The sequence below is a fragment of the Engystomops pustulosus genome, chromosome 1 (assembly GCF_040894005.1).
Source record: "Engystomops pustulosus chromosome 1, aEngPut4.maternal, whole genome shotgun sequence".
NCBI classification, from domain to species: Eukaryota; Metazoa; Chordata; class Amphibia; order Anura; family Leptodactylidae; genus Engystomops; species Engystomops pustulosus.
In genome coordinates, this window is record NC_092411.1 from 95,406,750 (window position 1) to 95,429,912 (window position 23,163).

Below are 23,163 nucleotides of genomic sequence, written 5' to 3' on the forward strand. Positions count from 1 at the left end.
TTATGATCCACACCTGCTTTTGGCTTCAAAAACTGCATCTGAATAACTGAACGTGTGGCTGCACCCTAAGCAAAGGCCAGAAGTGTAACCAGTAGGAAGTAGAAGTTCGTTCTTTCTTTCTTATATTATTGTATATTGCTTTTTTCATCATACAAACAATAACATTAATTTGCTGAAATGGGAATACCCCTTTAAGGGTGATGCCACAAGTGGCGCTTTTAGTCCGTTTTTAAGCATGCATTTTCAGCATGTTAAACGAATAAGTTTTTGAAAACCCATCCATTTTTGACAAGTTTTTCCCAATTATGTTTAATTAACCTAAATTTAGCGGACTGAAAATGCATGCTTAAAAACGGACTAAAAACGCCACGTGTGGCATCACCCTAAGGCGTGGCCACAAATTACATTGCAGATACATAATAACATCTAATAAAAAATTGCTATAGAGTTAGGTCCCATATAGTCAGGCTTATTCCATCTGAAACACATGACTTGCCTGCTGCTTGTTTCTAGGATTGACCATGGGTGTAGAACTGACCTCACTTCATTATAGTGCAGTGAGCTCATGAATAGCTGGACCAACCTCCCAGCTTCATGTGAAATTTGTAAGGTAACGCTGCAGCCATTCTACCATAAATCACTGAGATGTAGTGAGCTTTGGTCATGTAGCCATTGCCAGCCATAAACTGAGGCTGGCACAGGGCTGCTATTTCTATATGAGATATATTCACCACTAGCCCTTACGATGTAAGAGAAAGCCTTGCTAGTTCATCTCATTGCTTAATATCATGTTCACATGTCGTGGCATTTTTGTTTTTTTCCTGTCAGGGAAGGAGAGCAGTCTGCATCTGAGAGTGCCAGGTATTTTGTATGTATGTGTGCGCATGTAATATTAATCTTTATGTAACTAACCTGTGTGTGAGAATTTGAGTGCAGCTCTCCTATGGCATGAGGGGCTGTTTATTCCAAATTAGTACGCCACCTTTCCCTAACACATTTACAGTCTTCAACAGTAGCTATTATTTCGGTTCCTTTTTAATATTGTGTATTGGGGGTGTCCTTAGGGGTACTTTTGTAATATACTTTATTAAGAAATTTTGATTCCTTTTATTATTTTTCATAAACCTTAGGAATCCCATCTTCAGGTTGTGTAGTGTCTATTTTACAGGCTGAGGTTGGCTGCTCCTACATAGAGAAGAGCAAGGCTCTGTAACTTTCCTGTCCTATTTAAATGGAAACTATAACATTTTTATAACTAAATATAACATTTTTACTTCATGCATGCGAACATGCAATTGTCACCTCTCGTCACCCCTCTATAGAAAGACGAGCTCAGCGCACAGTAACCAGGTGCCCATTGTGTGGCCATTTTATGGGGCCTTTTACTGCTCCAGATTAATCACCCACCATCAGACAAAAGGCGAACACATTAATACATCGTCTCTGTTACACAGAGGATGGGATTACTTTGCCATACAGGAGTCACAGGTTACCAAGGAGGAGTGTTAGTGTGGTTTTATATTAACACAAATGAAGATTTCTTACAGAGGTATATTACAAATATGCCTTTAATGACTTAACACTATATTAATAATGACTTAAATAAAAGCTACTCTTTAAAATAATGAATACTTATGCTTTTCTATACTTTCTCTGCTCTTTTCTTTCAGTAAAACAAAGTCAACTAATAATTCCATTTAAAGCCAAAAATGGCCCTTTTTTAACATAAAAAAATGAAGTACATTCATCTTACTAAATTCCTGTAATAAATAGTATGAAATTATGGCAGCAGAAACAAGCAGATATTAGGTAGATAGCGACCTGTGCATATATTTGACCTGTGCATATATTCGACCTATGCAATGGGAATTTTCTCAGTAGCATGAAACTTGGCTAAACTTGACTCATCCACATTTGGTTAATGGTGGCTGAACATCATTTGATGGCTTTATTTAGTAATTTCATGTCACCATTCTTCTAAAAAGCACTTTTATTCACTCCCTTAATAAAGTCAAGGAGGCAGGGGAGCTCTCCAGCATAAAGTTACCCCGCCTCCTCTTGTCCCCTCACATGTCGAACCTGTCCCCCTTCACGGCGGTGTTGTCCTGTTCTGGTGCCTGGTTCTAACACATGCACAGTGTGTCTGTGCTTCCTGGAGTGCCTTTTATAATTCTTTATTTATGGTCTCTGTGACAATTGGTTTTTAAAAATGTTGGGTTGTTATAGGAACCAGGAATAACAATAAAGCTTCATTGCAGACTCCTGTGATAACTGTTATAGATGTTTATTGTAGCTTAAGGCTAAAGTACAGGAAATTACCAACATCCAGAGAGTCGTTTGTAACTAGGGGTTGTATGTAAGTCGGGTGTTCTTAAGTAGAAGACCGCCTGTATAGCAAGTACAGATTACGCAGCGCTGCACAAAGTTTGCCAAATTGGTCACTGTCCCATGGGGCTCACAATCTAATCAACCTACCAGTAGGTTTTGGTGTACAAGAAAACCTGAGGACCCGGAGGAAACCCACTAACACACAGAGAGAATATACAAGCTCTTTGCAGATGTTGACCTGGGTGGGACCAAGCAAGCTAGCCAGGGATGTGCAGGGTCAGCTTTATGCCCGAGCGTCCTTGCCTCCATGACTTTATTGAGGTGGTGCATAAAAGTGCTTGACACATATAGTGAGCTATAAGTTACTGTGTGGGGACTGTGAGGGGTGTGGCTGGTGACCGGATCCCTTTAGTTTCTATGGGGATCATCTTGACACCTTGTCTCCTGGTAATGGAATGGAGCAAGGAAAGGTTGGACATTTGATTACGACAAATCTTTATTTAACTGAAAAGTTGAGGTACAGATAGTCCCCGGGTTACGTACAGGAGAGGTACTTTAGGTTTATGCTTAAGTTGAATTTATAAGTAGGTCTGAACGGGTATATTTTATAATTGTAACTCCAGAAAAAAGATATTTTGTCTATGTGACAGTTGAATTTTCAAAATTTGTCATGCGAACTAGAATTATCAATAAAGCTTATCACAGACACAGCTGATCATTGCAGCCTTGGGACTAAAGTAAACTTCACTAGAGGTCACAGTGGGCAGAGAGGTCTGTCCGTAAGTCAGGTGTCCTTAAGTCGGGGACCGCCTGTATGCCAACTTCCCTGGATGTGGCCGCAGGAGGAAAATTGATGAAAATCAAAGAGACAACAAAAGAGCCCAGAAAAACTTCTTAAGGGATTCAAGTTAAATTTCAAGCTCACAGAACATCAGTGTCAGATCTTTTGTTTTTTGAGGCAAACTGGACTTCCATACCCCTGTTTATGTTCACATGGAAGCTGTGTTTTCGAGGAGTTTCTGGGAGACTGAGGTGTACATGCTCCATCTTATGACATATCTGAACATCACAAGCCAACTATGTGCTCATGGCCTGAAAAATGCAGATCATGAGCATTTAACCCCTTAGATGGTTCAATAAATAGAGACTGACATATATGTTGGGGGGGGGGGTCTTTTGTGAAGCATCAGTACTCCCACATACAAGATTGCATGGTAATGATGTCATTATATGGTAAATGGGCCCTATTTATGCTCCCTGGTCTGCCAGAGGTAAGGCCTATTAGGCTGCCTAGTGCAGTGTTTTACACGGTTAGGTACCTTGCACACGACTGTATATGATGACCTAATGCTAGCTGTGCGAATGGGAGCTAGCATACAGACATCATAGAAGTACATTGTAAACAGCATGGTACAGTGAGACTTGTGTGCTGTCACCGGAAAAAATATAAGATTAGAAAGATCAAGCATCACAATTAGAATCAAGACCAGGGGGTGCAGGCATCCTAGGACTAGGCCTCAAGTCCTTCATTAATAAATCCAAGAAAATGAGCAGCACTCCAGTTTAAAGTGAAAAAAAGTGTTTTTCTTTTTATTCCATAAAAAGGTAACAATAGCGACGTTTCGGCTCTTTTTATGGAATAAAGAAGAAAAAAAAACTTTTTTTCACTTGAAACTGGAGTTCTGCTCACTTTCTTGGATTTGGAAAAAATATAGAGCGCCATCCACGCTCACATGCAGTTTGTAAGAATTTAAGATTGTTTTTCCAGAAAGTGGCGTAGAAGCACTGATAAATTGGTAGATTTCACCCAACAAGCTAGACCTATGTATCTAAAAAAAAAGTGTTATTAAAAACTGTTCATTGTTCTACAGAAAACAAGCCCTCTTACAGCGGAGATAATGGAAAATAAATCTCTGTATGTGGCAATAACAAAACTGAAAGTGTTAAAGGGTTCTTGACGTTTAAATAGATCACGGATGACAATATGTTGTGCTGATTCTTGAGCATTATTTGGCGTCATGAAGTTATATTTATAACTCTTGTACTCAACAACCCATTTAATCCAGTGGGATAGCATTAAGCTTAGTACCTACATCTTTAACACAGAACAATATGTGGTCTGACAGGCACATCTGTGCTCAAGCCCCTGCGACTTCTACTGTTCTGCCAAGTAGGAAGCAAAACATTGAATATGTTTCACTATTGGTGCATTAACTTGTTCTCATTTTTGTATGCAGTGTTTGAAGTTTGCATTGTACAGTAAGAAACAATGTAAATGATGGCTATAATAGGCCACAGAACAGTTTTTCTTATATCCATTTTTCAAGTGATGAAACCAGCTGTTATAAGGCCCAGTACACACCTGCCTAGGCTTTCTGTTACATTCTCCTTAAACGGAAACTAAAAGAGGAAGGTCTTCTATTCCGCTTCCGTTCTTCCATAGAATTTAATAGACTTCCTTTATGCATCCGTTATTGGTACGTACTGCTATGCTATTTTTTCCACCATTTATAACTGAATGTGTAATAGAACCTGGCAAGCACAGATGTAGCTTACCCTATGATAGATAAGTATATTACAAGACTTGTGTAAAAGCAGTATTTTATGTGTATTTCTTTTGGAAAGGAACTCTTCTTTAGCTTCTTCTATTATCTTTCATTTGTGCATACACCCATGTTGTGCTGTTCCATGGGTTAAGCATTGCAGTATAAATCAGTGTGCTCCCTCCCATTGTGTATGGGGCTTTCCTCTGTGCCACAATTCTGTCTCATCATGCCGCCCTCCTCTTCTCACACACGAGGTGTTCCATATTCCAGGGGAAGCCAGCCGCCCTGCATCATTCTTAATTGGATGCGAGAGCTGAGCTGGCCGACAGAGAGAATGGGGGCAGCCGGAGGCGCCCCAAGGGAATCCCCCTCCCCTCTCCCTCTTCCCCCCGCTCACATTGCGATGTGCACCGGAGCGTAAACCCTGCGTTTTAGTATGTGCATCAGCTGCCTCTGATAACCACCCAGAATCCTAAAACATTTCTGTCACATGGTCCTCAGCATTGAGCTCCAAACTATCTAAAATATGTATCGTGCCTGTGTTTGGCCTCTTAAATATTTATTTTCATCTTCTTTATAATACATCTGCATGCAGTGAATGTGTGATACAATTGGCTTACCACTTCCCATGATGTTTCAGTAGTGGAGATTGAGGGTATCCCTGTGATTGAGATCCTAATGTAACATCCTGTAATACATTTAATGCTCAATAAAGTAAGCAACAGAGAGCTTCTGCCTGTAAAGAAGAAACCATTGAGGACTAATTCCCACGGTAATAAGAATGTGGCAAAATGAATATAAACTGTAGGTTCAATCACTTTTAGTTGGGAGGTGGGCGATCACCCTAGCTCCATGACTGCAATAATAGAAAGGATATGTATGGTGTCAGAGAGAAGACTCAAGAACATAACATTAGAAGGAATTCTTTAGCTTGGAAATCTCTGTGCAGTGGAGAACAAATACAGGCGGTCCTTGACTTACAGGAAAGCTACCATGTTTACTCTACCATCAGAAGTAGGCTTGATGGTAGATTAATCCTGGATGGAATAATCCTGGAACCTAACCTAACTTTTTAAAAACTTTATTTTAGTAATATGTAAATGAACTGCAGAGGCTACTGGGGCGTGGAGTAGCCTTAGCTCCCAGTGCCTGGCCAGGCTAGTACACACCCCAGTAGCCTCTTCAGTTAATTTACATATTACTAAAATAAAGTTAGGTTAGGTTCCATAATGATTAAATTACAGATTAGGGCAGAGGCAGGCAGGAGGAATCTACCATCAGGTCTACTTCTGATGGTAGATTTGTATTATAGGTTTACTTTAAGGTCGTCCATCTTGCATACCACCCCTGTTTACAGACATATATACATATATATATGTGTGTGTGTGTTTTTAAGGTTTTCCCACCTACAAAGAATGTAATTTTGGTAGGTACGCTATAACTGTGTGATACAGAATCTTAAAAAATCCTCAAAATATAATTTTAGGATTTTTATGTAATTAATTAGCATTTTATTGAATGAAATAAGTTTTACACTATAGAGAAACAGAACTTAATATTTGGTATGGCAAACATTGTTTGGAGTTACAGAGTTAAGATGTTTTCTGTAGCTCTTGACCAAGTTTGTAAACGCTGCAGCAGGGATTTTGGCCCACTCCTCCATTCAGATCTTCTTCAAAGTTTCAGCTCCCTCCAAAGATTTTCGATTAAGTAATTGTCATGCTGAAAGACTCAGCCACACCCCATTTTCAATGCTCTTACTGAGGGAAGTAAGTTGTTGGCCAAAATTATAGAATGCATGACCCCATCCATCCTCCTTTCAATATGATGCAGACGTCCTCTGTCCACTATACATAAATTCACCCTTCAAAGTATGCTGTTTACACTCCTATGCTTCATGGTTGCCTCTATGCTCTGAGGGTTACACTCATCCTTCTGCATCGAGTGGAGTTGATACCAAAAAGTGTAGTGTGTTATTAACATTAACTCCTTCACATTCTCCAGCTGTGGAGGCTCTATGATCTCAGGGTGAACTCTATGAGCACCCCCGGGATATTGCAGCAAACACCTACCACTAATACCAACGATAGCACCAATCGTTAGTACTAACTCACATTTAGGGAATCTGATAGGCTTGTATAAATTTAGGGATTTTTAAGAGCATGTTTGAAACTTTGGAGGTTGGGTATTAGCCTGAAAGGTTAGGGTAGGCCATTCCAGATAATTGGTGCATCTTGGAAGAAGTCCCGGAGTTGGGAGTTGGAGGTTTGAATTAAGGAAGAAAATAATCTAAGATCATTGGCAGAATGAAGAGCACGGTTTGGGCTATAGACTGAAAGAAGAGAGGGAGAGGTAGGAAGTTTTACAGCATTGTACAGAGCTTTGTAGTTTAGGGTTATTGTTTTAAACTGTACTCTGAAGAAGAGTTACGTGACTGACACAGACTGGAGGCATCCATGTAGCGTTTGGTCTGAAAGACAAGCCTGGCTGCTGCATTAAGGATTGTAGAGGAGAGAGTTTAGTGAGTGGAAGACCGATTAACCAAGAGAGAGACCGAAAACCAAGAGAATACAGTGTCCTTCAGGACAATGGAGCAAAGCATCCTGGTGCTGATGGTTCACAGTATTAAACGCTCCTGAGAGATCCAGAAGAATTAGGAGAGAATAGTCACCACGGGATTTAACAGTAAGGAGATTATTGGAGACTTCAGAAAGTTTGAGTGGAATGCATGGTACGTAAACCAGATTGTAGGGGGTCAAGAAGAGTGTTAGGAGAGATATAAGGACCAGTTGAGAATAGACCAGGCTTTGCATCAGTTTGGAGGTGAAAGGGAGATTAGAGACGGGTCAGTAGTCCAGGTGGATATGGGGTAACAATATCATGCTTTAAAGAAGAGGCTGAAGATTTTAGTGAAGCGAGAGGTGACTTCTGGGAAGAGGGATCCTACGTGATGTGAGGGGATCGGTCACTGAAGTAGGTAGTGGGGCAGGGGAAAGGAGACTGCATTCTCTTTCACTGGCTCAAAGGAAGAGATCGAACAGATTGAGATACAGGAGAGAAGGGGATTAATGGAGTTGGTGGTTTGGGAAATTTTCTGTTGGATACAGTCTATTTTATCTTTAAAGTAGGTGGCCAGATCTTCAGTCCCAAGGTCTGTGACAAATGGCTGCACCCAGGGGCGTTGCTAGGGTCATAAATGATCCAGGACACGGACCCCAATCTATATGTATCACACTTTTGGTAATGCTCACTCCCGTACATAGCCCCCTTACATTTGGTTGTACTGAAGGTAAATAAAGCTACAGAAACCAAAGGAGAAATCCCTACTTGTTACATCCAGTGATTGCAGGTGAAGTGTCCTCCATCTTCTCTATTTGGCCTAACATCACCACGTCTCCTCTTTAGCCATGTTTCCTTCTTGTGGAGTTTACCACACAGACATCTTATGTCCTTCTTTGTCCCAAAATCTTGGTTCTCTGAAGGTGCTTTCACATGTTGCTGTTGCAAATGCATTGCAATCAACTTTGAGGTGGTTTTAGGTGCAGTTTTTTTTTATTTTAACAAGTGAACAATATTTATGGAACAGGTTGCCCATTCAAACTGAAATTCAGCTGTTCAGTTCACCTGTTTCCCATTCAAACAGTCCTCCACCTGTTAAATTAACAAAACTGCACCTAAAACCACCTCAAAACTCATTGCGATGCCTTGAGGGTGCATTCACACTTGGCATTTCGGATGCTTCAGGGCGCAAATGTAATAATGGAGGATATTCACTATGGCGTTTCCGCCAGTTTTGTGGCTCTCACCACATGTTCTGCTCTCAGACCTATTTATTAGCTGGCGGCGCCAGAAAAAATGACTTTTTCCGTCTGCTCCGACTCTTCTCCGAAAAGGGGCGTGGCTTTGGCGGAGTGGAAACTCAGACACAATTAATATGTGTCGCAGCCCTTTTTGGGCGCTGTAAACTGGCCGAAAGTAGACCAAAAGAAAACTGGTCTAGCAGGGACTGTTGGACACATTTCTGGTGCTCGGGACAGATTTTGTTCCCAGGGACAGAAAATGGTCTCGGCGCCAGAAATGTCTCTGCACAGCTCCACAATATTAAATGTATATCTTCTTTCCGAGAGCAGCTCAGTAACAAAGCCAATGCAGACACTTTAAGTAAATGTCCCCCAATGTGTTTGGCTACACTGGAAGCGTTTTCTTCATTGCTGAACGTGTAAGCAGCATTTTTACATCTGCTTACACTTCCTGCAAAGAGTAGCAAAATTAATTGAAACATGCGTTCTGACGTGTTTTGATGAATCCAAAACACCACGTGTGAACACACCCTGACAGTGTTATCCTGTTGCTGCTCTTAAAACGCTCCCAAAATATTGTAAGGCTGCGTTCACATGTTTGTCTTGCATTCAAACAAACACAAGACACAAGGTGCTCATTATCGATCACATGTTTCTCACAAGAAACTCATGTGAGATCAAACCGAGGCCCGTCCTCCATTTGTCTGGCTGATCCGGAGAGATCCGAAGCTCTGGCCAAAGCAACGCCCCTGGCTGCCCCTTTAGTAAGGAGTGAAGAGTATTGAAAAGCCTTTTAGGGTGATGCCACATGTGGCGTTTTTGGTCCGTTTTTAAACATGCATTTTTAATCCATTTAAAAAACGCATGCTTTTTAAAAACGCATCCGTTTTTGGAAACAGCATTCGTTTTTGACTGTTTACCATACCAACCTGTTTTTCTATTAAGATTATTGGGAAAAAACGGATGTGTTTTTAAACTGACTGAAAACGCATGCTTGAGAACGGACTCAAACCCCATGTGTGGCATCATGTTTGACCTCATGCACACAACCATGTGCCCTTTGTGGACTGCAAGCGGGGGAATGTGATCCCCTGTTTGTACCCGTCTGACATTGTTGTGCGAGCTCTGCCCACACCACCGATATTGATAGGAAAGGACTGTCTGGACCACATAGATGGCAGGAATAGGACCTGCTCTGTCTTTTGTAGAGTTAGCTCGGTGTACCACATCTTGAGCGAGCCTAATGCAAAGTAATCTGGCCGAGAGTTGGATGGAAAAAAAGTCTAGCTAGCAGTACCATTACATTGTCGTTTTCATGGGGCCTGAGGGACTGGATATATTAAAAATCCAGTTTACGTTCTGTGTTGTTAACCTGCAGAAAAGCCAATTTCTCACAGCCAGGTCAATTGTCAACCACGAGAAACTGCCGTTAAAATTATTTTCTCTTGATCGATCTGTATCAGTCTGGCATGGATTGCAGTATTTGGTTGTTTGGGTAATATTTATTGCTGTTCTGGGGTGGCATCTGTGCTGTACTGTGGTTGCTGGTGCATGTAGGGTGCTGGTTACTGGTGTGGTGCCTAAATTTAAGCTTGAGTATGACAATGTATCTTGTTCACCCCTGGCCTAAATCTTTAGATGAGCAACAAGATATTTAGAGGAAATTTCAAATTTTTTCTAATTCATTATACATCTGTAAACAGAATCTATAAACAAAAGTGTAAACTACAAAAAAAATACCATCCTCTCCATTCTTTGCAAAACTGGCAGTGTATCAAATACCTATTTCCCCCACTGTGAGTATATGCACTGTGTATGCAGTCCACTTGTCCTTTGTGTGCTCTTGCCCTCCAGTCATGGCTGCTGCTGCACATCTTGCTATGCGTTTTGTGTGCACAATCTGAAACAGATTGGAAAATAAAAACCTGTTGACATGAGAACTTTCCAATACCTGACCAGGGAAGGTCATAGGGGATTCTCAATTCATTTTGCCTGGCATGTGTGAAGATTAATTGAGGTTAGGAAAGGCCTTGGTGAATGGACAGTATATGCAGGGCTGCCAGCTGTCAATTTCTGAGGATAACCTCTCCTTGTAAAGTCTATAGCTTGGTCAAGCTGCATTAATCATTTATAGTCAGGCAGCCTTGGTGATGTGAAAATTTCTCTTGTGAGCGTGGCCCAGGACCTTGCATTACTTGATCTGTGAAAATGTATCTCTCCATCTGTCTGAGCAATAATTGTGTGTTGGCTTTGGAATAGTTGTCCCATTTCTTATAAGCGTGTGGTTTTGCTACAGTTTTATGATGTGGTTACAGTTTTTATAGGGAAAATAAATGTGTATATTGTTTTAAGAGCCGCATCCACACCAAAAACTGCTGCAAATCGCGGAAAATGGCATAACCTCAACTCTGCTGCCATATCTGAATTCACCCTTACCGCAGATCTTTAGTCCAAGGTCGGTTAACTGTTTATTTACTGGAAACATATAGCAGTGGAGATTTGCTGACTGCTACAAATCTGTCCGTGCAGAATGTGTCACTAATCTTTATTTTGCATCGGTAAAAAGATATCTAGTATCACTTTATTATTTTCTGATGGTAGAATTGTATTTAAAAAAGAAGAGGCCACACTCCTATATACGTGAATAGAGGGTGAATCTTTATTCCATAGAAGCGATGGTTCTGTGTAGTGGTACACGTTTTTTAAATAGGCCAAAATCTGTAAAAGTAATGGCACATATGGTGGCCTTAGTGTGCCTAATTGTCTAAAACTGGGCTCTTCTATGGTGGCTAGAGATACGTTTTGGACAATAACTCATTTTAAACCTCATCACTTTGTACCCACCAGTGGCCAAGCCTCAGGCACATGTTATCACTTGATCAGATCCTGCTATCACATTTGATACACCATGTCCCCCTTCAGCTGGGATCAGCTTGGTTCAGATATTCTCTAAACAAGGTCCATTCACTAAGGGTGATGGCACACGTGGCGTTTTGAACGTGTTTTTGGCCCATTTTTAAGCAGCTCGTCTAAAAAATGCATGCGTTTTTGAAAAAGCATGCATTTTTTGAAAACACATCAGTTTTTGACAGGTTTGACCAATTATCTTAATTCAAATCGGTCAAAAACGCATGCATTTTTGTCGGACTCCTTAAATGCTTTCAAAACGCCACGTGTGTCTTCACCCTTAGGCTGAATTCACACTGCATTTTGAAACACAATACAACAGTTGTATGTTGTATGAGGAGTGGAGATTTGCTTAACTACATTTCTGTTAACCAAACTGAATGTTAACACAATTCTAACATGTTGGTAATGCGTTGCATTTTGTAAACACAACTGTTAACCGGACATCTCCTCAGTTCTTGTATTGTGTTTCAAAACGGAATGTAAAAGCCATGGGTGTACACAGCCTCAGCTCAACTCTATAATGGGGTAATTTATGTGGTTTTACTATTATCAGGACTCTCGAATTCAGTTGAATAATGAGCAGGTGCCTGGCGATTTTCATAAAAATGCTATGTCAGCTGAAATATTAGTTATGAAGTTATTTTTTTTCTTAATTAAACACAAAAGATATCATCCAAATAGTTCCACTAATTTGAAGTACAATGAGTGACGAGAAAAACAACTCAGAATTACCTGAATATGTTAAGGCATTAAAGGTTATCACCACTTATAGTGACACAGGGCATATTTGAAAAATCGGGCTTGGTCTAAAGGCCCTAAAGTGGTTTGGTCCTTAAGGGGTAAATCAACACAGCTATTGGCCCTACAAAAGCAGATCTAAGAGCAAGATTCATATTACGGTTCTCTTCATGACAACTTATCGTTCATTGGTCTTTCCAGTATCTGCTGGACACAATGAATGGTACCTACTGGGATTCTCTGGTTGTCTGAGCCACCATATAGTTACAGCTTCACAAAAAGCTGAAAACTATAGCTGCAGTGTGAACTAAGCCTAATTTGTACATAACAGTAAAAGCTTTATTTAATCCTTGTTTAGCTGTATGACTGTTCCTTTTTCTTACACTGGATATTAGATATGATTGTTATAAAAACTTGTTGTTTTGTGTCCTACTTTAATTTTTTTCTTTTTTTTTCCAGCTCACTTTGCAGAGTACACAATGCAGAGTTGCCTTCTTTGAAGAATTGTAATCCATCTCCTGTGAATTGCAGATGTCCGAAGGTCTCTAAAGATAATGAAATGGGTCAAATGGAAGCATAAACACAAGTGTAATTAGGGATTTCATGAATTTTTTTGAACTATGCTTTTATTTAAACTTTTTTTTTTTTTTTTTTTTTTTACCAAGTGTGTGTGTTATGCCTCATTACCACAAAAAGGGTTAACACTACAAGGTACAATCATGTTTTTTTTTTTTTTTTTTTATAAAACTTTTACTCATAACAAGGAATTGAACTACAGAGGCGTATAAGAGCATTTTGACATACACTGACAGGGCTGTGTTTATTTACCATGTATGTATGTGTGTGTATAATGTATGCACACACGCTCTACCGTGTTAATGACTTTTGATTGTGCCTATGCTTGCCTCTACTTCTCCCCTCTTTCTCATCTCTATCTGCTGATCACCAGTTGTGCAGGTTACGTTTTATGGATTGTGGTTTCCTTAGGGCGCATTTACACGATGCGTTGCGTCACTTTATTGACAAATTCCAAAGGCTTCACCATTGAGGATGCTGAAGATACGTTACGTTTTAGCAGATGCAATGGAAACGCAATGTAACCTTGGCATGTGATCAAGGCTTAAGCCTTTTGGAATGCGGCAAAAGCGCATCCAAAAACGCGACACAACGCATCGTGTGAAAGCCCCCTGAAGGTCAGGGTCAACCTACCTGTGGACAAAGATGTGTTGTCACAGTACTGCTCTTTCCCTACTATTGCTCATTAATGGTAATAGAAAGTGCTGTCAGCTTTGTATTTGATAGTGTGGATCATTGGAGTATCTGGAGTTCAGAATAGGGGCCAAGCTACACGGCCGTGGTCTGTATGTGAATCGGAGACCATGCCATGTCCTGCTTCACAGACCAACCACACTGCTGAGGATGGGGCTCCGTGCATCATAGTGACACATGATGCAAGGAGTCTCTGCTTCTTTGCAGAAGGGCAGCTCCTAACTGAAATCACGAGGACAGTTCAGCACTGCTGTTTTGCAGGGAAGAAAGAACTTTATTTATCATATAACGCTTTAATGTTTATCAGTCCTAACATAGTTTTTTTGAACATTTTAGTGCCGATGAGCGTCTGACTTTTATCTATCCAATCAGCTGCATTTAACACTATCACTGTCTCCCTTCGGCACATGGCCCTGAATTGCAGATAGCGAACTTCCTCCATAGAGGTCTAATACACCCTGTCATGGTGTGGTGAGTACACCATGTCTCCCATTACCATGACCAAGTCAGTTACAGCTGTGCCATCAGATACTGAGCCGGTACTCTCAGCTTACTATGGAGAGAGGTAAGCAGCACTCACTTCCACGTCTCCACCCGGCTGTGTGCCTTGCCCTGGTTCTGGCCTGGATGAAGCACCCAGTTGCCTCCGTGAGGCTTAAAAAACTGCATTCACACACTGCGTTCAAATAGCATTTTTAAACAATATTGGACACATAATTAGCCTTTCATTTCGCAACAAATGACGCATCAGATCCGGGGTTATAAACTATTCAAATGTTGAATAAGAATAAAACCACAATCTATTGGTATACACTAAAACACACTTATAAATGCACACCCCATGTGTGCTACTCAATTTCACTACGACAATAAGTCAGTGTAAACTCCTCACCACTGCCTAGAAATATGGCTAATGTAAACATGGGCAAGAAAGAGCGCAGAAAAATATGCCACAACAATAAAAAGGCTTACCCAATGATACTTCAATAGTAAAACATGAAAAAAATATCACCAAATTCCATGTAGCTGGAGGAGACTCCTGCCCCATTTGCATAACATCATATTTTGGCTTCAAAGTGTACATCTTTAGCCGAAACTTGAAGATTTTTATGAAAGGCATGTACTTGGCCCACAGTGGTGGAAGAAAAAACTGTCCCAAAGCATTTCAAATGGAGCATGTGAACACAGTCTATCTGCACACAAATAAGCTTGGTCCATGGAAACAGCCGTGTGGTGGTCAGAGCTCATAGACAGGCAGTGGAGGAACGTCACAGAGATGCAAGGAGTCCCTCTATGTCGGCCAAACAGCAGCACAGACACTGGAACAGCTTATCGGCTGGCACGACTCCTGAATACTGAACTGTGGGATCCAACCAGAGCACTGCCCTGTTTCCATGGACTAATCATGTTCATAGGCAGCCGGCCTGTGGGCTTTTTTAGACTTTTTTGTTCCTGGGTTAAGATAAACCTGTAAAACATGTTAAAGAGAACCTGCCTTGCAAATGCAGTATTGACCTGGAAACCTTAAGACTGGTGGCTCACATGGCGTTTTGAACCCATTTTTGGGCCTTTTTTAAACAGTCCGTTAAGAGCATGCGGTTTTTTGAAAACGCATCCATTTTTGACCAGTTTTACCAATTATCTTAATTAAAACGGGTCAAAAACTGATGCGTTTTCAAAAACGTGTGCGTTTTTTAACGGACTGCTTAAAAACGGCCCAAAAACATTTTCAAAACGTCACGTGTGCCGCCGGCCTTAATCTGCAACCAACTGTCTGAATTCAATCTTTATGTTTTTGAAGCTGAATAGACCCCCTCAGAGACCCCTATGCCAGTCATAATTTCCCATAGTCATTAAACCTTAGAGTCCATAAATATTTTTCAGTCGGGAACAGTTAGGCCCTTAGCCCGGTGACAAACGTGGCGTTTTGAACCTGTATTTGGGCCGTTTTTAAAGCAGTCCGTTAAAAAATGCATGCGTTTTAAAACGCATGCATTTTTTGAAAACGCATCAGTTTTTGACAGGTTTTATCAATTATCTTAAAGCGGGTCAAAAATGGAAAAAATGGATGGAAAAATGGATGCGTTTTCAAAACGCCACGTGTGCTGCCGGCCTCAGGGTGATAACAGACATCGCGTTTTTGGTCCGTTTTTTAAACATACTTTTTCAATCCGTATAAAAACACATCTGTTTTTGACTGTTTACCAATGCGTTTGGCTGCTTACAACCTGTTTTATCTATTAACATATTTTGGAAAAACGGGTAAAAACTGATGCGTTTTAAAAATACATGCGTTTATTTGTAAACACATGCGTTTTTGACCAGTTTGAATTAAGATAATTGGTCAAACCTGTCAAAAACGCATACGTTTCCAAAAACGTATGCAGCCCTGGTGCTGGTTACCAATAGCATGCGTTTCTATAGAAATGCACTTGCGGTTAGGCAGAGGCATGCCCCCGTGTAAACTGAATCAAAGTGATACATGTGACAGGACAATCAGCAATTTAGTTCTTAAACTTTCGTAATCTATGTTATAATATGTAAAGAATAGTATTGCATTTGCGTCTTAGCTGAACTTTGCAAAGGTGGACATGCCCTTTATTGCTGATGTCAAACGTGTTCAGTCTTAGGCCGTTTTGAACCCGTTTTTGATCCGTTTTTAAGCAGTCCCTTGAAAAACGCATGCGTTTTTTTAAAAAAACACATCAGTTTTTGACCCATTTTAATTGAGATAATTGGTAAAACCAGTCAAAAACTGATGCGTTTTTAAAAACGCATGCGTTTTTCAACGGACAGCTTAAAAACGGCCCAAAAACGGGTTCAAAACGCCACGTGCCCCCAGCCTTACATATTTGTGTTCTCTCTATTGCAGCAATTTTACACATAGCCCAGTCTGAAAATATCCTGTTTTTGTGTGGACTTTCTATGCAGGAATGTGTTCATTCATTAAAACATGATTTGGTTGCAAATGTGATCACATGCTTGGAATCCTAAAATATTTATGTAGTGCTGCAGTTGACCCTTATTAACACTCATGATCAAGGCAAATGTTCAGGAAGCCGAGTTATGGAGAGTAATGTGCATGATCTCTGCACATGAAGTGTAGGGCATGTAACTCTTTGGCTAAAAAATTGAGTAGAAGTTATTACCATTGCCCAATATGCTAATGCCTGACTGTGCAAGGTAAGGCTACATTCACACAACAGTGTGCCTGTCGTACCGTAGCAAGGGGGGCATATAACAGCACTCGGGAGAGGAGGAGGGCGCTGCTCACCCCTGCCCCTCTATATAGAGAAACATGGCGTAAGGCGCTGTATTACGGGGAAAGATAGAACATGTCCTATCTTTTCCCCGGCTCCGGGCGGTACAGTGCCACACGTGTGCTGCACCGTACCACTCCCGTACGACGCAGTGCGCCCATTGCTGTCTATGGGGGATGTATATCTTGTGTTAATACGTCGGCAGTATATATGTCCCCCATGCGGCCGTGTGAATGTAGCCTTACATACAGCAGTCTCCATGTAACCTGTATGTAACAGACTCCAGATATTCAGCTTTCTGGACACTCTGAAGGTTATTTTAAGGGTACGATATAGAAATCAATTGCACCCCTGCAACCCTTAAACTAGTTCTGAGCACTAAAATCTTTTCTAATTCTGCTGTTACAAATTCTTCTTTTGTATGACCACAGCTTGTATTTCGAGGTTATGTTTTTTTCTAACTTTATATCCAGTTTTCTAATCCAATTCCCATAGCTCCATGACACAAGTTGTGCTTCATGGGTCCCCAGGATGCTGCCAAAGTTGCAGGACTCCACTTATGATGATATCAATGAGGATGAGATATCAATATGTGATGAAATACGTCTAAGGACCATTCCGGATCCCACATTGACTGACAAGTGACTGTCCTTTGTTTGCAAAGTCCTTTTAATTCTCTTTTTTCACCAGCCTTACACATTTGGCATGAGTAACATTTTCTAAATCTGTGACATTGCGAGTGAGGCGGGGGACTGAGAAGAGAACGGAGGGAGTTGTTTGAAGAGCGGCTGCTGCCATGAAATTGTACTGACCTAATTCAGGTTCTCTGATGGATTTTAAAAAATGAAACTGCAGTATTTTTATATGTAAATTTTATATATACCCTGTGTCTTCCTGCCAGTCATGCGGTTAGTTAACTGGTGTAGGGAGTGTTCAGTATTGTTTTGTTAAAACGATGTGTTGATTTTAAATAAAAGGAAAATACTGTCAAAATGTGTGTTTTAATGACCTTAGGAGGGGAGGGTGTCGAAGAGGACATGAATCTTGTATAAGATATTAAATGTATATTTTATGTGTCCATACACCTACTCATAAGAGAGTTTAACAATAGGGAATGATTCATGCGGTACCATAGTCATGATAAAACATTAAACATTACTTCCAAAAACAGAAGAATATGTAGCGCTGTCGCCAGTATTAAAATCAGATAAATCTGCTGGCAGAGGAAATAACATGCAAATAATTAAATGCATTGTTATTGAATTCTGTAGCTTCAAAATATACAAGCTAGCGAACAGTAATTGGAAGAAATCATGTTAAATTGTTGTTTAAAGCAAATCTGTCAATCAGGATTTCACATTTTCACCTAATGACAGATTCCCATAGCCTTTTAATACTAATTCCCAACTTGTTTTCAAAATCAACTTTAGTGGTGTCAATCTCTTTTAAAAGTTGCTAAAATATACCTAGATCCTTGACTGTAAACTATATGGAGTCACCATCATTATCTGCATGCTGCTCTCACAACTCTACTTCCTGCTCCCTTCTCCCCCTTCCCTCATGCAGACTGGAGCTGAAGGAAATTTGCTTGCACCCCAGGGTCAGCTTATGCTTGCATGACGGGAGGGGGATAAGGGAGCAGGGGGTACAGGTCCACTACTTAAGGACACCCGACTTACAGACGACCCCTCGTTACAAACGGACCTCTGGTAATTGCTAATTTTCTGTACTTTAGCCCTAGGCAATGAAGCTTTAGTGTTTATCCTGGTTTTCATGACAATCCAACATTTGTAAAATACAATTGTCACAGAGAATAATTTGTCTGGGGTTACAATAATAAAGTATAGAAATTCAACTTAAGAAGAAACCTTTGGACCTATCCTGTACATAACCCAGGGACTGCCTGTATAGTTATGAGAGCTGTGTGCAGATAATAATGACAACTCAGTGTCTCCATCCAGTTTGGTGACAGGGAGCCAGATGTACTTTCATCAGTGAGTTGAGCAATGTAAATTATAAAAGCACATTGGGAATAAGTATTAAAAAGGCTATGGGAACCTGTCATTAGGTGAATAATTGTGTTCTGCTGACAGTTTCCCTTTAAAAGTAAGGATTTCCTTAACCAACATTTACATTTAAAGGGGACCTGTTGCCATCTACAAAATGCTAAATGACATAACTCATGTAGTTTTTTTTTTTTTTAGTCTATAAAGTGTCACATATTTGTGGCATTCGCCATTATGCACCAAATTTGCTACTTTTTTTGGAGTGCACTAACCATTTTGAACCTTCCTCACATGGCCCTTTCATTCAAATCTGACCTGTCATTTTATGTGGTTATAACTTTGGATTTTGAGAATTCTCGAGGATTTGTGCCAAAAAATCTGTCTAAAATGCCTTGCACCACATTTATCAGGGCTTTTAGACCGTTTTGGCACTTTTCCCACTAAGGGGTGTTGCCTCACAATTGGAAAATCTTATACTGCACCATAATTTATCATCACATTGATAAATCTGGTGCAGCAAAAGACTGGTGTTTTCTAGATAGAAACTGCCAGGACCCGAGACACATTGTTAAATTCCCCCCATTGTACTTAATGTTAGTTGAAAAAATTGTGAGTTTGTTCACGAAAATTGGGTGATACCATCAAAATAATGTGATAAATCAGACATTCAGTAAATTTTATTTATGTTGACATGGTTTCTATCCTTTCTCTCATTTTTGTAAAATATTATGGGACTTAGATGCAATATTTCACATTTTATATCGATTTCATATTTATTATACAGGTTATTTCACAGGGTTATAAAGAAATGGAGATGCAATTTTGAAATTGTCATTTTTTGGGGGGCGAAATGAATGAATTTAAAAAAAAAAAAAATAGACATCCACAAAGGATGAAATGTCAAAGTGAACTGCAGAGATTAATGACCAATTCCCTTGAGTGTGCCAATCCACCATGCGTGGTTGTAAACTGCGGTATGGGCACACAAACGGGTATTAAAGGGCTGGAGCACCATTCAGAACAGATCATTATCACTTTGTACAGGCTTTAAAATTCTATTTTCTTGACAATTTGGGGATATGAGGGCTTATATTTTGCATGATGAGATGCACTTTACAAATACTTAATTTTGGGGTATCCATACCTTAATGATAATATTGCCCAGTGTTACTGCATACAAACTAAAATGGAGAAAATCTTGTTTGTTTTAGCTGGTATAACTTCTGCATTTTTCTTTTGACAGAGCTGGTTAAGGGTTTTTTTTTCTTTTGTGTAATTGGTTGTCCATTGATCATTTTGGGGCACGTAACTTTTTTTGATTATTTCTTTGAACTTTTTTTGTGAAGCTCATACTCGCATAACGCATTGCAATACAAATGTATTGCAATGTGTTATGTAACTGACTGAGCATGCGGATGCATTTTGCATATGGTGGTATACTAAGTAGTCTAGTAAGGGGTGAGAGCTGTGTGTAGGATATGCATATGGTGGTATACTAAGTAGTCTAGTAAGGGGTGAGAGCTGTGTGTAGGATATGCATATGGTGGTATACTAAGTAGTCTAGTAAGGGGTGAGAGCTGTGTGTAGGATATGCATATGGTGGTATACTAAGTAGTCTAGTAAGGGGTGAGAGCTGTGTGTAGGATATGCATATGGTGGTATACTAAGTAGTCTAGTAAGGGGTGAGAGCTGTGTGTAGGATATGCATATGGTGGTATACTAAGTAGTCTAGTAAGGGGTGAGAGCTGTGTATAGGATATGCATATGGTGGTATACTAAGTAGTCTAGTAAGGGGTGAGAGCTGTGTGTAGGATATGCATATGGTGGTATACTAAGTAGTCTAGTAAGGGGTGAGAGCTGTGTATAGGATATGCATATGGTGGTATACTAAGTAGTCTAGTAAGGGGTGAGAGCTGTGTATAGGATATGCATATGGTGGTATACTAAGTAGTCTAGTAAGGGGTGAGAGCTGTGTGTAGGATATGCATATGGTGGTATACTAAGTAGTCTAGTAAGGGGTGAGAGCTGTGTGTAGGATATGCATATGGTGGTATACTAAGTAGTCTAGTAAGGGGTGAGAGCTGTGTATAGGATTTGCATATGGTGGTATACTAAGTAGTCTAGTAAGGGGTGAGAGCTGTGTATAGGATTTGCATATGGTGGTATACTAAGTAGTCTAGTAAGGGGTGAGAGCTGTGTGTAGGATATGCATATGGTGGTATACTAAGTAGTCTAGTAAGGGGTGAGAGCTGTGTATAGGATTTGCATATGGTGGTATACTAAGTAGTCTAGTAAGGGGTGAGAGCTGTGTGTAGGATATGCATATGGTGGTATACTAAGTAGTCTAGTAAGGGGTGAGAGCTGTGTATAGGATATGCATATGGTGGTATACTAAGTAGTCTAGTAAGGGGTGAGAGCTGTGTGTAGATTTTGCATATGGTGGTATACTAAGTAGTCTAGTAAGGGGTGAGAGCTGTGTATAGGATATGCATATGGTGGTATACTAAGTAGTCTAGTAAGGGGTGAGAGCTGTGTGTAGATTTTACATATGGTGGTATACTAAGTAGTCTAGTAAGGGGTGAGAGCTGTGTATAGGATATGCATATGGTGGTATACTAAGTAGTCTAGTAAGGGGTGGGAGCTGTGTGTAGATTTTACATATGGTGGTATACTAAGTAGTCAAGAAAGGGGTGAGAGCTGTGTGTAGATTTTACATATGGTGGTATACTAAATGGCCTTGTAAGGGGGTGAGAGCTGTGTGTAGATGGTGGTATGCTAAGCAATTTGTATTAAAAGATTAATAACACGTTATCACATTGCTAATGCAGATCATCTATTATAGCTGTGTTACTGATTTATTATATTAATAACCTGCAGATCTTTGCACATACTGGTATAAGAATTAAAAATAAAGCTTCAGTGATCACATAAAATAATCCTGGAAGGTTCTCATAGTAAAGAGTTTTGGCCGAGCTTTTTTATGATTCTGTGTAAGCACTGTAGGAGACCGAATTTTACTGATGACAGATTTTTTACTTTGATACGACAATTGAACAATTTTGCTATAACAGCAGAGAAAGGATGTCATCAAGAAGTCAGTGGAGACAAACATAATTTCTACTCCCTGTATATGAGTTATGACTGTACCCAGCTTCTGACATAGACCTGACATCACACTGCTCCTGGCCTTGCGAATAGAGGCAGCATGGAAAAGGAAGATGTTGTACATATTGGATTATAGAGTAAATGGGGAAGAAAGCAGGGCACGCTGCTCTGCTGTATTACAATCAAAGTAAGGTGCCCAAGTGAATCATCCTTCTTCTGTATCTGTATAAGGCCTCGTGTACACAAATATATATTTAGTGTAATATTTCCATATTACTTTACAGCTTACGTGAGGCTGAAACACTTAAAATCTTGTGTTAGTGATATATTCCTCTAAAGCGGCCATCTTGAACCAAGAGAGCCTGGAGGTAGGTTCTCTGCAGTGCGGAGGGTTGGCTGATTGACTGCTCTGCCGAGCTCTGTACCCCCCGATTAGAAAAAGTATGTGCATCTTACTTTATTTTTCGGGCGGCCACATGTAAAAACGTCACCAGAGAACATACAACTGCCAATGTAAGGTACATTTTGTAGTTTAACAGGGCTTAGGCTGGTGGCAGGTTCCCTTTAAATTGTTTCCCTGTATTCTCTATGACTTCCTACAAGCTTCCAACTCCGTATATGAATTCAGTAATGCTGCAGCATTTTGACTCCATAAGCTGCTGTTTGTTGGAAAAGCCACTGAGTATACAAGAAATTAGTTTGAATGTTACGACCTGACATCGGGTCATTTACATGTTCGAGGAATCTGTTTAAGTTTTCTTTTTTATGGCACAGCTAATAATGTTCCTAGTAAAACAGTAGAGTATTATTCCCAATGGTAGGTTCTCTTTAAACATATTTCAGAAAAATCCATAAGCCTCCATGTTCTGCGATTCATGCGTAGGTCACTGCATGCGGGAATGAGAAGAACAGCCAGACAGCTGTGCAGCCAACATATGGCCAGGGAAACCGTAGCACTCTGATAAAAAATTCATCCCTGCCAATTTAGTCTTTTTCCTGAGATCAGTTGGATGTGGTGCCTTATCCTGCAGGAATTAGCTGTATGAGGAAGAAGCCAAATAATGTTTATTGGTACCTTGTATACACTGCGAACATTTTATCCTGTAAATAGCAGCAAAAGCTCATGCGATATTAGAGCAGACTTGGTTTGCAGCGGATCTTTGCAATATATGTGTTAAAGGATTTTGGATATATTGGTGAA

At 40.2% G+C, this 23,163-nt stretch overlaps 1 protein-coding gene across 3 annotated transcripts in view; it reads left to right on the forward strand.

The window, feature by feature from the left end:
• Positions 1 to 12,968, forward strand: part of NF2 (NF2, moesin-ezrin-radixin like (MERLIN) tumor suppressor) — a 47,406-nt gene extending 34,438 nt beyond the window's left edge. For 2 of the 3 annotated variants that reach the window (XM_072148573.1, XM_072148581.1), the window contains exon 17: positions 12,782 to 12,968. In XM_072148573.1, coding sequence (XP_072004674.1) covers positions 12,782 to 12,832 — 51 coding nt within the window. In that variant the 3' untranslated portion in view covers positions 12,833 to 12,968. Of the gene's footprint in view, positions 1 to 828; positions 862 to 12,781 lie in introns of all 3 variants that reach the window. The other variant, XM_072148590.1, reaches the window with a different exon arrangement.
• The last annotated feature ends 10,195 nt before the right edge of the window (positions 12,969 to 23,163 follow it).